Source organism: Pezoporus wallicus, unplaced genomic scaffold (assembly GCF_028554395.1).
Source record: "Pezoporus wallicus isolate ANWC-B61680 ecotype Strahan unplaced genomic scaffold, APGP_CSIRO_Pwel_v1 contig_8013, whole genome shotgun sequence".
NCBI lineage: Eukaryota > Metazoa > Chordata > Aves > Psittaciformes > Psittacidae > Pezoporus > Pezoporus wallicus.
Window position 1 is genome coordinate 1778439 of NW_026636761.1, and position 14737 is coordinate 1793175.

The 14737-nt window shown below is 41.0% G+C and overlaps 2 protein-coding genes across 7 annotated transcripts; both read right to left on the reverse strand.

Moving 5' to 3' along the window:
• Positions 1-562: 562 nt before the first annotated feature.
• LOC130595154 (uncharacterized) lies at positions 563-8814 on the reverse strand. 6 transcript variants are annotated; one of them, XM_057401626.1, is made up of 2 exons: positions 8722-8814; positions 563-2813 (listed from the first exon to the last, which is right to left on the reverse strand). In XM_057401626.1, exon 2 carries the CDS (start codon positions 2811-2813, stop codon positions 1446-1448), a length of 1368 nt encoding a protein of 455 aa, XP_057257609.1. In that variant the 5' UTR covers positions 8722-8814; the 3' UTR covers positions 563-1445. The 6 variants fall into 6 exon arrangements, 5 of the variants coding, with proteins under 5 accessions (XP_057257609.1, XP_057257607.1, XP_057257608.1 ...); XM_057401624.1 differs by lacking the exon at positions 8722-8814 and adding an exon at positions 5445-6542; XM_057401625.1 differs by lacking the exon at positions 8722-8814 and adding an exon at positions 5271-6541.
• A 526-nt stretch (positions 8815-9340) lies between these two features.
• On the reverse strand, positions 9341-11407 carry LOC130595156 (uncharacterized). The gene has a single exon (XM_057401630.1). The coding sequence runs from the start codon at positions 11344-11346 to the stop codon at positions 10015-10017; it is 1332 nt and encodes a 443-aa protein (XP_057257613.1). The 5' UTR covers positions 11347-11407; the 3' UTR covers positions 9341-10014.
• Positions 11408-14737: the final 3330 nt, after the last annotated feature.

Here is a 14737-nt window from a genome sequence, read left to right on the forward strand (position 1 = left end):
CTACATAAGGAAACAATATAATTTAACTTACCCATCACGCGAAGGTCTAAAATCCACCTGGTGTCTAATTTCCATGAAGCAGCAGTTTGTTAGGAGGCTTCAAGGTCACAGAAAAAGAAAACAACTGTTATAAGTAGTTGTTCATCCATCCATCCATCTTTCCACCCGGAAACAGCCACCTTTTCAGTTCACAGTTTCTTCAACATTAACGTGTACCCCCTGCCTCTGTTTTAAAGCTTTCCAGCACAACTCAGCACTTATCACTTAAGGAATTCACAACAGCTGTGGGCAACAAGAGGGATCACCATTCTTCTTAAAATCACATGTGTCAAAGCCCCAGCTGAGCAGCCATTTGGATCGGCAAAACTGCAACAGCTATGCTTAGTGTTATGATACATCACCACTTGAACAAACACTTGTTACAAGAATATAAAAGGTTCCTTTTTTACAATTGAAACTGGTAGATTGTGCTCAATTGTTTTCACAATTTATTAGTTTGCCTCTTACTCAACTGGGCACATAGAAATTTTGTACCCGAACAGTGACATACAAACTGCAAGAATTAAACAACATTAATACTAAGGACCATAGTGGTTATCTTTTGTACACTGGTTGAAAACTCTGCACAGCCTTTTGCATTATTTGAATCAGTTGAGAAATACTGATTTTTATTTTTCCTTAGTGAAAATAACCTCATTTTACATTTTCCAGAAGGAATACCATCTGCATTGATGCTTGGTTTCATGAAATGACTTATGGCTCTGCTATGAATTCTCATTTCCCTTAAGAAGAAATACCTCTAACAAGTGACAGCTCCAGTGCTATAGGTGGTGGGTTTGCTTACCCTGCCTTTGTGATTATAATGGGTTAGAGTGTTAATGCTCTTCACCTGGGAGATGCTGTCCCAAGCCATCTTTTAAAAGGCACCATTAAACACAGCTGTATATTGTTAACCACCAAGTCCTTCAGAGACAAATAACCAAAACTCAATTAATTCCTTCTTCAGGAAGTTTACAGTTCATGGTACAAGTTAAAACGCATGAGGATAGGAACAGGAAAAGAGAGAAAGCTGGAAATTGGTAAATTAAATTTCAAATTTCTGCATGGACACTTCCTATGGCTGGAATAATGCCCTTTCACAGTTACAGGCATACAAAAGAGCTATCCTCTCACTATGCCTCATCTCTCACATCTTAAAAGGTTGCAGTAGAGACTTTACCTGAGGAACTTAAATCATTAGTCAGCATTTGATCACTGTGGACTCTTACAAGGTACCATGCCACAGTTCAAAAATCAAATGCATTTACCTACAACACATTAAAAGGCTGTTAGTCTAAATCTCTGTAAGATTTAAACTTCATATGGAAGTGATTTCTATTTTATGATATCCTCTGCCTCCCCACGACACAGGCAGCTCTTCACCTTCCCTCTTTATGACTGAGGTTTCACTTTTGAGCTTTCAGTACAGTTTGATGTAGAACCTTGTTAACATTCGTAATTAATGATGAGTTGTATCTCCACAGTGTTGTATCTCTGATGAGGGATTCTCTGGGAAGGTTTGCTTGAAGGGGCTTCCGACAGTGATAAATGAGGGCAACATCCATGGGAACATTCACACTGTTCCCATAAGCATGGAGGACAGAGTGGACAGAAGTCTGAATCACTTTTCGTGGATCAACTATCATTTTCCTGGGATTTATAACATCTTTCCTGTCAGGCTCCCTGTGAACATGGTCTAGTATGTTAACACCCGGCACAGTATTCCAGGATGAGATGTTGAACATGGGAGTGGAGATGGATTCTGGGAAGATATGGTTCTCAAAGAGGAAAACAGCCGTCCCTGGGTTCTGTTTCTGCAGGCTGCTCATCATGGTTTTCCAGTCTGGGTGCTTAAGGGGAAGAATTATTTCATCAGCATCAGTAAGAACCACAAACCTGCTCCTCTGCATATTACGGTATATACAGTCATTTAGAGCTGTGATTTGTCCATAGTAGCCAATGTCTTTCCCATCCATAGAAAAGTGCCATTCAGAAGAAACCTTGAGGTGTGAGTTTATTGGCCAGGGAATTATCTCTACAGTTCCTTCCTCCATATATAACCTCAAGACTTTCTCCATCAGGTGGCTGCAGTTGTTCTTATAGACCACCACTTTCTGTACCCCGAGAATCTTGTACATCTCCATGCTCTGTATAAACTGCAAGACATTGTTGTAGTGGCCAAACATGGTAGAGATGCACACAGTGAAGTCAACAGGGAAGGGCTCAGCCTTGCGGTTTTTGATCTCAAAGCTTGGCAGCTGGTCAATATTTCCAAGTGGAGACTGGTGAATGGATACATGCGTTGGGTCGCAGTTTTCAGGTTCCAAACAAACTATATCTGCTGCTCCGTAAGGGAACCCAAACCTATCTGAGTGAACATCGATTGTTGCTTTTGATACATAGATCTTTCCATCGGGCTGACAGCAGAACCAGCAGAACAGTTCTTTTACATCCTCATGGTGAACAATCCCGATCACACGAGTGACTTTGCCTTCTCTGTTGTCAAAGTATGGGGATATAATAAAAGTTCTGTTATCTGTTAATGGTGTTATTGTGCTATTGGCAATTTCCCTTCTACATTTGCTAACTTCATAAATTATTTTTGGCAGGTGAGAAGGTCTCTGTAACCTAAGATAAGAAAGTGTGATCATTGAAGTTAGAGTAACAATGCACACAGTAGCAGCGAAGTAAGATTTTCTCCCACCACACAACATTCTGAATGTAACTAAATGTGGATGCACATTTCTTTGTCCTTGCACTTTATGCTGCCGCATCTGTAGAAAAGAAAATAGGTAGCATGAGATCAGATGGACTTGTGATCATTGCTCAAGAACTTCACAAACAAGATGTGGGGCAAATCTCTAGCATTGTGCACTGACTTCATCAGAGACCCAGCTACTGGGCTTTCATGTAAATCAATCCCAGAACACACCTTCAGTGGGTTGCACCACAGTGTATGTAACACTGAATGCCTCTGTATGTCGATGTGCGGAATGGTTTCTGTACGTGGAGGAGTCTGTGAAAGAGTATGACTCAGGTCTGTATACAGGAGAACAAGGAGGCATTATTCATTATATTCTAATATTCTATAATGTAATGTTTAAACAGAAGAAAAGCTTTCTCCCTCCCCCTCCCTCCCCATGGTGTAAATGTAAATTATACAGGAAAAAAAACCCTGAACAGACTTCTCACAGAAAAGTTAGGGGCAGACACAAAAATTAAATGTATACAGAATTAGCTGAGTTCCTTAAAAACAAAGTAACTGGGGATTGCACATGACGGTCCAGATACAATTGCTAATGCATAAATTCCCTAACTTGCAGCTCACCACAGATGAGCCAGTATATACAGAGGAAGGTCAATTCATATAATTCAGCAGGAGACAGGTGAAACCTTTACAGGTGTAAGACTTCTTAGTTATTAGCTCTACCCTACTCCGCACTGTACAAGGCAGGAATATGTCACCTCATATTGTGCTTGCTAGAAATCTGGGCCTCCTCACACTGCACTACTGCTGGCTCAGATCCTGGCATGGCTTGAGGGTCAGGTGCTAAACTCTTGCTGCTGCAGGAACCCAAGTACTGGATGCCTCCCAGAAACTGGCCAAAGCATTTAGGGGCACTCATGCTGCCAAGCTTTGATGCCTGACAGGGAGCTCTTGGCAATTTCAAGCAGTCACTTGTGTAAATGAGGCCCAAATTGAAGTTTCCCCATCAAATTAATCTTTAGGCATCCAGATATGATCCATTAGGTGACAGCAAGTCTCTTCAAAGGCCTGCTTGTACCACAGAGATTCTTGCAAGAAGAATGTCCCAGATTAATCAGATGCATGTTAGATCAGAAAACTGGACTGGTAGAAAAGAGTAGTCCAGACAGCCAGCAAGAAATGTAGGGTAGAATGCCAAGACACCATAAACTGATTCGACTGCACAAGATGAAGGAAATGTTTCTAATAGACATATCACTACTGCGTAATGCCAGCTCCTGAGAAGAAAATAAATCATACCATTAAAAGGCCCAGATTTCTAGGTTTATATTTTATAGCTAGAACAGGTAGTAATGTCATAGGTGAGGCAGGTACTGGAAGTTTCACATATTTCTTGTCCTTTCCCTTCTCAAGACTTAATAAAATCACTTGCTTAAATACTTATTAATCTAAGCATCTTCAGGGAGCATGCACATGATAAATAATGTCTAACAATGTTTTTTCCAAAGCATATTAGTCTATTCTAAAATAATAACTAAATCTGATTCCCCCCCCCCATTTCACACATTGTGTAAAGCTCTTTTAAGAGCCTCTGTCTCAACATAGTTTTGCGATGGAACAGGAAACTAGCATTTTCAAAGACAGGTAGAAAACTAGAAATAACCTCAACCGATAGTTATGATCCAGATATCATACTTGGCAGCTTCATAACTTTGGAGGTACCTGAATTCCTTGGCACTTCACTACTTGGGTTGAAAAGTTCTCCTGGGGTCTCGTGTTCTGCTTAAACACAGTTTTTCCCAACCAGTAAAACCTTGCCTCTAGACAGCAATCTTCTGAATCTCAACTGAATTTAGGCAAAAAACCAACAGCTCATGCCTTCAGAAAACTGTGCAGTCTTGTCACAACTGCTCTTTCCTGAAAAAGGAGAACTATTGTCATAACGTACTTGCTAAAATGCCCCGTTTGCCAAAGCTGATGCGATTTATAGCAGGCTTTCCCAGCCACCAAGCAATTGCTTTACACCAGAAATCTCACTACATCACACTAGACACAAAGCAGAGCTGCCAGCACTGACTCATCTAAAGTATCCCCCCAATAAGTCCTTACAATTTAGAGCAGAACTGCAGATACAGGGTAAGAGCCTGACATTGTCACACAACTTTCTGCTTGAGATCTGTGACTGAGAACAACTTCAATTTTCTAAGTCCTCTCATTAAACATGAATGGTTTCATTAAACAAAATGTTTCCCCTGAACATTCTCATTCCCACCATTCTTACAGCACAGAGTAGGTCATATTCAACATTTTTATCTCGGTCTTACCTATTTATGATTTAAAAATATTGTTCAGTCTTGTAAATAGTTTTTACTAGAGAATTATCATTCATTATCAACATTAAATAATACAATTTCATTTATTACCTGTTGTTTCTTCTGCTTTTGCTAGCTATAAATAACAAACAATTAAAATTATATCTTTTCAACAGTGTTTTGAGCAGTGAACATCAGTATGGAAAAAGTACCTTTTAAAGCAGATAGACGAGTGAAGCTCTGTTCAGTCCTCCATTTATTTTTTGCTAAGGTATGATCTATAGATTGTTTATTGTAACCAGGCAAAAACTTCAATGTTTTTAAGAGAAACTGCAAGAGTCATTCAATTCAGAAGAACACTGAAGCAAAAACTGCTGGTACGATACCTTGCCGATACATTTCACTTCCATGCTTGGTGTTCTTTAATATCAGTAACAGCTGCCACACCTACTGGGAAAACAAGTTCTCCTTCTCTTGTGTAAAGCACAGTTGCCTCCCATTAACTTATAAATTACAAACTTGAGTGTGGGGTTGTTGAAGCAAATCAAACCTAAGCACTTGGGGGACTTTTTTTCAGGCTACTTAATCTTCTGGGATTGAATGCTGCGTGTTGACATAGCCACAGTTCACACACATACTTCAAGAGAACTAGAAAAATGTACTATATATCAGTGCTTCTTGGGCAATCATTTCTTTAGTAACATACTACAAGCCTAATTAAAATAGGTAGATACAGATGAGTAAGTATGAGAGATATCTGAAACAACAGAAGATTCTAGAAGCAGAAAGAGCAAAATACAGAACTCAAGACACAGCAGAACACAGAATCTTAAAGAAGCATGTAATTATTTGAGTGAAATTAATGGTTTTCCCAACATGTGACCCATGAATTTTGTCCCTTGAAATTAACAGCACAGATGTGTAGTCAGATATAAAGTCAGATTAATTAGGAACATTACATTTGTGTTTCCTCACTATGGAGAGTACTTGGCAAGTTTTAACTTCAAAAAAATATGTTTCCAGCATCTTTAGAAGGGTTTATTTTATAATGAGAATAACAACAATAATTCATTCTGGTTTTGCATCTTTTAATCCCAATTACTATTCAGACAGAACATGGTCTAAATTACAGAGCTTTGTTTTAACAGTCAATTTAGCTAATGGCATCAGTGGCTACCTGGCACCAGTTTGTTCTTTTTCAGTATTCCCTTTAATAGTAAAGAGCCTTTCTTCCTCCCTAGTGCATTTACGGACTGCAGTCAGATCACCTCCTACTTTTCCATTAAATGAGACAGGCAGTTCTAATACCATTTCTTAAGAACCACTCTTTGCACAGCTGCTTCTGTGCTGTTGGCCCAGTTTCAATTAACCTCTAGCACAGGAGACCAGAAATCTCTGTTCCTTGTCCATCTGTACGTGACAGCGACAAGCCCTTATCATTGCTGGAAACATTATTTCTCAACACATGTTAGGATTATATTTTTTTGCAGATGCATCACACTGCACAGATAGATGTAATCTTGTCATCAGCCAAGGATCAACACATCTAGCCAGTCTTTCAGCTGGGTGCAGTTACACAATGTGTTTTCTTCATTGGCAAGGTCATACTAATGAAGATCTCTTGCCCCAGTTAGAATCACAGAGTCACAGAATGGTTTGGGTTGGACAGGACTTTTAAAGATCACCAAGTTCCAGCCCCTGCTGTGGGCAGGGACACCTTTCAGTAGATCAGGTTGCTCAAATTAATCACACTTCTCATTTCTTTTGCCATAGTCCTTCTACAACCCATTCCAAAACCTTGTGTGTGACCAAGACTGTACTTAAAAACTTGTATATATCTAAATCATGGGTTTTCCCCTCCCTAAACCAAGGAACCACTCATCCTTTCTTTTGCCACATTGCACCACTATGCTCATGAACATTTATTAAACACCCATTGTAGGTTCTTTGATAGCTTGTGTGTCTTAGAATTTTGGAATGGAAATTATTCAGTATCACCTTCCAATTGGAATATTGTTTTTACCTCTGCTGTACAACTTCTATTTTCAAACTTTAGTTTCCATCATCTTCCCTTAACCATCCACAATTAGAACTGTCCTTAAGGTGGAACAAAGTGCTAATTTAGCTCAAGAGCCACTCCAAGGTCTAATCTCCCTCACATGCTCTCTGCATTGTGGCCTTCCTTTGTCATTTGCTTTCTTTGCACTGAGACAGCTGAAGACCTTCTGTGCTGCTCATTTCAGTATCTTTGCAATGCCTACATTGAGTCTGATTTTTGGTAACTCTCAGTTATCTCCCTACCTAGGGTGAGGATGGGGCACAATTGGAGAGGACGTGACTGCAAAGTTTCAGTCCCTAGTATCTAGTATTAGATTCAAGAGTATACAAAGAAGAAACAGCCTAATCCTTGGTTTATCCAGGCCCTAACTAAAAAGTCACCATTAACAAATAGCCTTATTAATTTCTTATTTTTGGAAACAAGTTATTCTCTATCCTCTGGTTTACATTTTTCACCAAAAGTAACAAACTGCTAACTAAATAAGAAATTCCAAAGACTAGCAATCATTTACCATCTTTACTAGATTGTCTGTTGCTAATCTTTTGGAAGCTAATCTTTTTTCCAGGTACACTCTCTGAAACACCAGCGTCCTTCCTCTCTCATACAACCCAAAGTCAGATGCTATTAAGCTGAGTGCAGTATTATCCCACTATTCCTAAAATATTGCTCCAAAAAAAGTTTAAGCTGACCCTTTCTATTCTAAACACAAGAAGGGAAGCCAGATACTGTTGCCATCTACTTAATTTGTGCCATTGGAACTGACAAACCACACATTTTCCTGTACAGTCATAAACTTCTCCACTATAATCCACTGTACATCCCCTAGGCAAGTTTCTGCTATTGTAAACAATCAGACATTGTGTCCTTTGAGGAGCAACTGCTCAGGCATGACGTTCTTTCAGCTGTGTGTCTTTCACATTACACTTGTTTTAGCTGGGACACAGTTAATCTTCTTCTTATCAGGTTGTAAGGGGCTGTGTTTTAGATTTGTGACCAAATTTTGAACACACTGATGACTGAGCTGATGTTGAACAGTGCTTACTTACACTGTCATGGCCACCTCTGTTTCTCATACTGTTCCCTCCTCCCTTTCCCAGGCATAAGGCAGCACAAGTCTGCAGGGGACACAGCCGGGACTGCTGAACCAGCCTAACTAAAGGCCTGTTCCAGATGCTGTGGCAGCAGTTAAAGCTGGGGGAAGAAGGAGGAAGGGAGAGATATGCAGCATTATAGCATCTGTCTTCCCAAATCATTGTTCTGTGATGGAGCCCTGCTTTCCTGGAAATGGCTAAAACCCTACCGATGGGAAGCAGTAAATTCGTTATCTTGCTTTGCTTGTCCATGCAGCTTTGCTTTACCTCTTAAATAATGTCAACCCACAAGTTGTCTCACTTTTGCCCTTCCAACATTCTTCCCCATCCTGCTGGGGGTGGAGGACGGAGGCAGTGAGTGAACAGCTGTGTGATGCTTCGCTGCCTACAACACAGGCTGAAACCGCTCTTGTGAGGAAGTACACATTCTTTAAATCTAAAATTAAACTCCAGGTTTGGAGGGTGAGACTTCAAAAACTTGTGTTGCGCAATTAACGTACACCTTTAACTTACCGTTAAGCATCAGTACCCAAAAACAACGCTACAGCTGAGCACCGATTTGTTACTTCTGGAGCAGAAATAAGGTTCCGAGCCCGCCGAGCCTCTATTGGGAGCGATGCCGGTCACCGGATCCTGAGGAGCCGCAGCCCGACACCCTCCGCGGTGCGACCACACGGATGTGCCTCATGTCCCGCTGCTCCCCGCGTCCTCCATCCTGCGGGATCGGCTGGGGGGGGGGGGGGGGACGGACACTGGGGCAGCACCGCACACCAGGGCCCCCTCACCCCATGCTTTGCCAGCCCCGCTGACCCCGCGGGCCCCTCCCCTGCCGGGGCGGGACTGCCGCTTGCGCACCGGGGCACGGCGCGCACGGTGCGGGTCCCCCAGCAGCGCAGCCCTGGTGCCGGTCGCTCTCGCCGCCGTCGAGGGTTCCCCGATGCGTTTATGGGGGATGCCCCGCGCAGCGCCGTGGACCGCCCCGCATGGGATGAACAGCACAGGGAGCGCGAGTGCGCAGGGAGAGGGGAGGAGGAGGGCTCCGGTCACTTCTCCTCGCTAACTTGTGTGAAATGGAAAAGCTGAAGCGAGCTCCAGGAAATCACTCGTGAAAAAGCAAAGGAAAATTTGACAGTTGAAGGTGATAAACCCAGTCGTTGACACCGGTACTTTTACTTTTTAGAGACAGCAATTGGTAGTTGAATCATTCCTACAACAAAATACATTCATATAAGACCCTGTATGAGGATGGGACTTTCTCTGGTGGTGGCCGTACGTTACAGACCTTTCTTCCTGTGAGTAATCAATCATCTTAAATACACAGTGCATTTATTGTTGGAGAGAACATGGCATTAAATGCCTACTGCAACACCTTTAAATTTCATTGCTGCACTTAAAAGTTGCAGCAACCCAACACAGTTAAGTTTCAGAGCCAAAGATATCTCCAGAAGGATGTATCCCTGCTATGACATATGTCACACTGATGGAACAACAATGTTATCAGGCCCTTCCCAACCATGTGCAAGCATCCCCACAAAACTGGACTGAAAAGTAGTGGGCTGAGGCCTCAACCATCCTTGGATCAAATGATTTTTTCAGTTTTGAAAATCTCTTCCCTCGATACCTTGATTCAGTTCACAAATCAAAAGCATTTACCTTTGTATAGTATGTAGCAGGGATGTTCTCCTAAACCTCTGTGAGGTCTAAACTTCACGTGGAAGTGAATTTCATTTTATGATTTTCAAATGATCTCCCCTGCCTCCCCATGACACAGGCAGCTCTTCACGTTCCCTCCTTATAACTGAGGTTTCACTTTTGAGCTTTCAGTACAGTTTGATGTAGAACCTTGTTAACATTCGTAATTAATGATGAGTTGTATCTCCACAGTGTTGTATCTCTGATGAGGGATTCTCTGGGAAGGTTTGCTTGAAGGGGCTTCCGACAGTGATAAATGAGGGCAACATCCATGGGAACATTCACACTGTTCCCATAAGCATGGAGGACAGAGTGGACAGAAGTCTGAATCACTTTTCGTGGATCAACTATCATTTTCCTGGGATTGAAAACTTCTTTTCTGTCAGGCTCCCTGTGAACATGGTCTAATATGTTAACACCCGGCACAGTATTCCAGGATGAGATGTTGAACATGGGAGTGGAGACGGATTCTGGGAAGATATGGTTCTCAAAGAGGAAAACAGCAGTCCCTGGGTTCTGTTTCTGCAGGCTGCTCATCATGGTTTTCCAGTCTGGGTGCTTAAGGGGAAGAATTATTTCATCAGCATCAGTAAGAACCACAAACCTGCTCCTCTGCATATTACGGTATATACAGTCATTTAGAGCTGTGATTTGTCCATAGTAGCCAATGTCTTTCCCATCCATAGAAAAGTGCCATTTAGAAGAAACCTTGAGGTGTGAGTTTATTGGCCAGGGAATTATCTCTACAGTTCCTTCCTCCATATATAACCTCAAGACTTTCTCCATCAGGTGGCTGCAGTTGTTCTTATAGACCACCACTTTCTGTACCCCGAGAATCTTGTACATCTCCATGCTCTGTATAAACTGCAAGACATTGTTGTAGTGGCCAAACATGGTAGAGATGCACACAGTGAAGTCAACAGGGAAGGGCTCAGCCTTGCGGTTTTTGATCTCAAAGCTTGGCAGCTGGTCAATATTTCCAAGTGGAGACTGGTGAATGGATACATGCGTTGGGTCGCAGTTTTCAGGTTCCAAACAAACTATATCTGCTGCTCCGTAAGGGAACCCAAACCTATCTGAGTGAACATCGATTGTTGCTTTTGATACATAGATCTTTCCATCGGGCTGACAGCAGAACCAGCAGAACAGTTCTTTTACATCCTCATGGTGAACAATCCCGATCACACGAGTGACTTTGCCTTCTCTGTTGTCAAAGTATGGGGATATAATAAAAGTTCTGTTATCTGTTAATGGTGTTATAACACCTTGAGCAGGTTTACCCCTACAAAGCTGGCCTGCTGGACTGGCTGTTGTTGCCTGGGGGAAGATATTTCTGGCGATGTTATTCTGTAGCTGAGGATCTTTCCAGTAGGAGATTAAACCAGTTGCAAAAATAAGAATACACGTGGCAACAGCACAAATACGTTTCTTTCCACAGTGTATCATTGCTGAATTTCACGTTTTTGGAACTTCACAGGTCTTTACACTCAGTTTTCTGTTCACTTTCTGTAAAAAAAAAACAAACACAAACACACCGCCCCCCTTCATTTTCAGTATTTGCCAAAAAGAATAAATGTTTTGTATTCAACTGCATTTTCTTAAACACAGTAGTTACTGTTTTGATACTTCAGTATGAAAGCCTGGCTTTTCATACAGGTTTGGAATGCACTCCAAACTCTATTATATTTTACTCTACATTTGAGCCCAGGGCAACAGTTTCAGCTGGTTTAGTAAATAGTAATGGTAATACAGTGTAATTTGAATCACTTTAAGGCCTGGAAGAAATTTTATGTTAGTGAAAACCCACAATTTCTATCTTTTGGTATTCCAATAAGCTTGTGAAACTGTAGAGTTATCATTCAAACTGCCTTTTCTTGTATTGTCACAGTCTCTCAGTCTCCTAATTGTCAAATCACAAAGAAAATGTTTTCAGAGCGTAGTAGGATCTTGCGTTAGTCAATGTTACCTAGGAAAAGAGGTTTGAAATGAACCTTTTCACTCGTTCAGAGGGCTGAGATTACCTTAAACGTAAACTGCTTTTGCCACTAAAGATGCTCAGACCACAGTTCTGAATCCACCGTTGTTTTCAGTACGACTCGAAGTGACTGAGGAAGGTAGAGATAATCACAGAATCCTGACAGAAACTTTTCTGGGAAGGATAATTTACTGCATAAGAGATGGGGCAAATTTATGGAATGGTGAAACGAAATAAGGCACTAATAAAGTTCCTCATCATTAATTAATCCCTGTCACTTTTATTTACAGAAATAGTGTTCAGTTGTTTGTTTTTTTTTTGATATAGATGCTAACTGCAACAACCACTACATTGCTTTGGTGAAAAATGTTTTCCACTGACAGTCTTACACCAGGCAGAAATACACCTCAAAGACTTCCTGTTAAATCAGGCTTGGGAAATTTACATAAAATTGCATTTTTAAGATTTAAGGAATGTTAGAAAACCAGTATTCTCTTCCTGCAATAAAGACCTAATGTTAAAATCCACCCACGGCAAGGACTGCTTTCTCACCAATACAAAAAGAGAGCAATTCCTGTAAATTCATCTGCACAGAAGTCTCCATCTTAGTTTTACATGTAAGTTACATAAGGCAGGAAGTTCACTCAAATGTTCCCTTGCATCTCATGTCTTGTATGTTAAACAATTTGTTTCAACTATGTGCAAGCAACCTTTTGATATTGTTTCTCTTAATGAATTTTGTATGCATGTGTTTCCCAATTTGGACTATGCACATTCATCCTAATAGCTTATTTTTAGACTAACAACGAGCAGTTTTAGCATGCCAAAAGCATTATGAAGCATTTGATCTGGAAAAAAAGTAAACTATTGGAAACCAGAGGCCTCCTAGGGCATGAATGATGACTGTGAGTAAAACTTTACAGACAGTTACTATACAGAAACAAGTAAGTCCCTTTTACATAAAGTAGCCTATAAAAACGACAGAAGCACAGAGATCTATGTACTCTCTTTAAATAATCTAGTGTTTTCTCCTCAAAGAGAGGCATGTCTGGAAACCTCCAGTGGTTGCTAACTTTCATCCATTTGTTTTTCACCTTGACCTACTCAAAGGGAAGTACGCTGATTTTCCAAGAAAGGGCATCATTTCCCAAATATGAAATATGATTTTGGGTTCAGGCTTGTGCCACTTCTTTTTGAATCCACAGGCTGCAACCACTACCTGATGTCCACTGAACAAGGGACTAAAAATGCTGTTTCTGTTGTTCCAAGTTCATTTAAAAAAATGCAGCAGTTCAACTATTTTCAAAGCAGTAATTTCTAAGCAGAATTACCCACTGTCATTCTGATAAAAGATTATACTTGTGAAGTTTTTAAGAGGTACTCATTGTACTGCTTTGTACTGTTCTCTGTTCAAATGAACATATGCTGGCAAAGCCTCACTTCATATAAGATAATATTCTTAATAATAATAATATTATATAAGATAATAATAATATAATATTTCTTAATAATAATAAGCTGAGCAAACGACTGCTGTTTCGCTGTGTCTGATATCACTGTGGTCTCTGCTACTAAATGAAATATTTGTGTGCTCTCAAGCAGAAAAATATATTTCCTCTTTAAAAGAGTTTGAAAATACTTCAGCGACTCTGGACCTTCTCTGCCTGTTTGGGTTAATACCACTCGCAGGACGGAGAAGAAACTGGAAGACAAATTTTTACTGCAAGGTATGTTATATCAACACAGTTCAAGACACTTACTTGCACAAAAAAATAAAAGCCTTGTTTTTAGTATCTTGTTCTTACTGAAACATTCTAAATCTGACACCCATTTTGCCTGGAATAGTTAAATAACACCTCAACATTTTTCAGTCGTTATGTAAACAATGGAGTTCATGTTTGCTATGTGCAATCTTGGTATTTCAAACACATAAAATCATGCCGTCCTTATAAGAGGAATCAAACGACAGTGCATTTACTCACAGTTTCAAGCCTCTTCATCTAGCACTTCATGCTTTCCACTGGTCCAATTCTGCTTTATGCTTCCACTGAAATGAGAGACCTTGGAACTTTGCTCATTCCCCAGCATCTGCTTCCTCTACAATTCTATTAGTACTTTTGTCAGCCTGTGGGGAAATCCCACAACTTTGTTAGCTTCCTGTATACAGCAAATCAATTTGCTTTCTGTTCTGTTATTTTCTCACATAAGCAACTTGAATTAATACACATTTCAGCTGATGTTTCTACCATGTCAGCTTCTCTACTAACTGAGAGAATGATAGATGACAATTTTGGGGCGTTTTCGGGTAAGCTTCCTCTGTTAAAATTCTCTCTTTCACTTTCTAGTGACGCAAAATCAACAGAGCAATTGTGTGCACAGTTGTGAAACAAAAAAACCCCAACCTAGTATTTCATCACATCAACCTTAAATCTACCACAGAAGGTGTCTGAAACAGTAGGTGGATGTAGAATCATAGAATTGTTCGGGTTGGAAAGGACCTTAAAGCTCACCCAGTCCCAACCCCCTGCCATGGGCAGGGACACCTTCCACTAGAGCAGCTTGCTCCAAGCCCCTGTGTCCAACCTGGCCTTGAACACTGCCAGGGATGGGGCAGCCACAGCTTCTCTGGGCACCCTGTGCCAGCGCCTCAGCACCCTCACAGGGAAGAACTTCTTCATTATAGCCAAGCTAAATCTCCCCTCTGTCACTTTAGAGCCATTCTGCCTTGTCCCGTCACTCCGTGCCTTTGTAAAAAGTTCCTCTCCAGATGCCTGGTAAGGCCTACCTTTATGTACTGGAAGGCTGTTACGTAATTTGAGTCAACACTCGATGGGCTGGTGGGGCTGTATTAATAACTAACAC

Bases quoted from the DNA above. Each gene is read 5' to 3' on its own strand.
- LOC130595154 (XM_057401624.1), bottom strand. From the start codon at position 5,468: ATGGAAGTGAAATGTATCGGCAAG. The intron at 2,814-5,444 runs GTATCGTACCAG...TCTTTTCTACAG, and splicing joins AAGTGAAATGTATCGGCAAG to ATGCGGCAGCATAAAGTGCA.
- LOC130595156 (XM_057401630.1), bottom strand. From the start codon at position 11,346: ATGATACACTGTGGAAAGAAACGTATTTGTGCTGTTGCCACGTGTATT.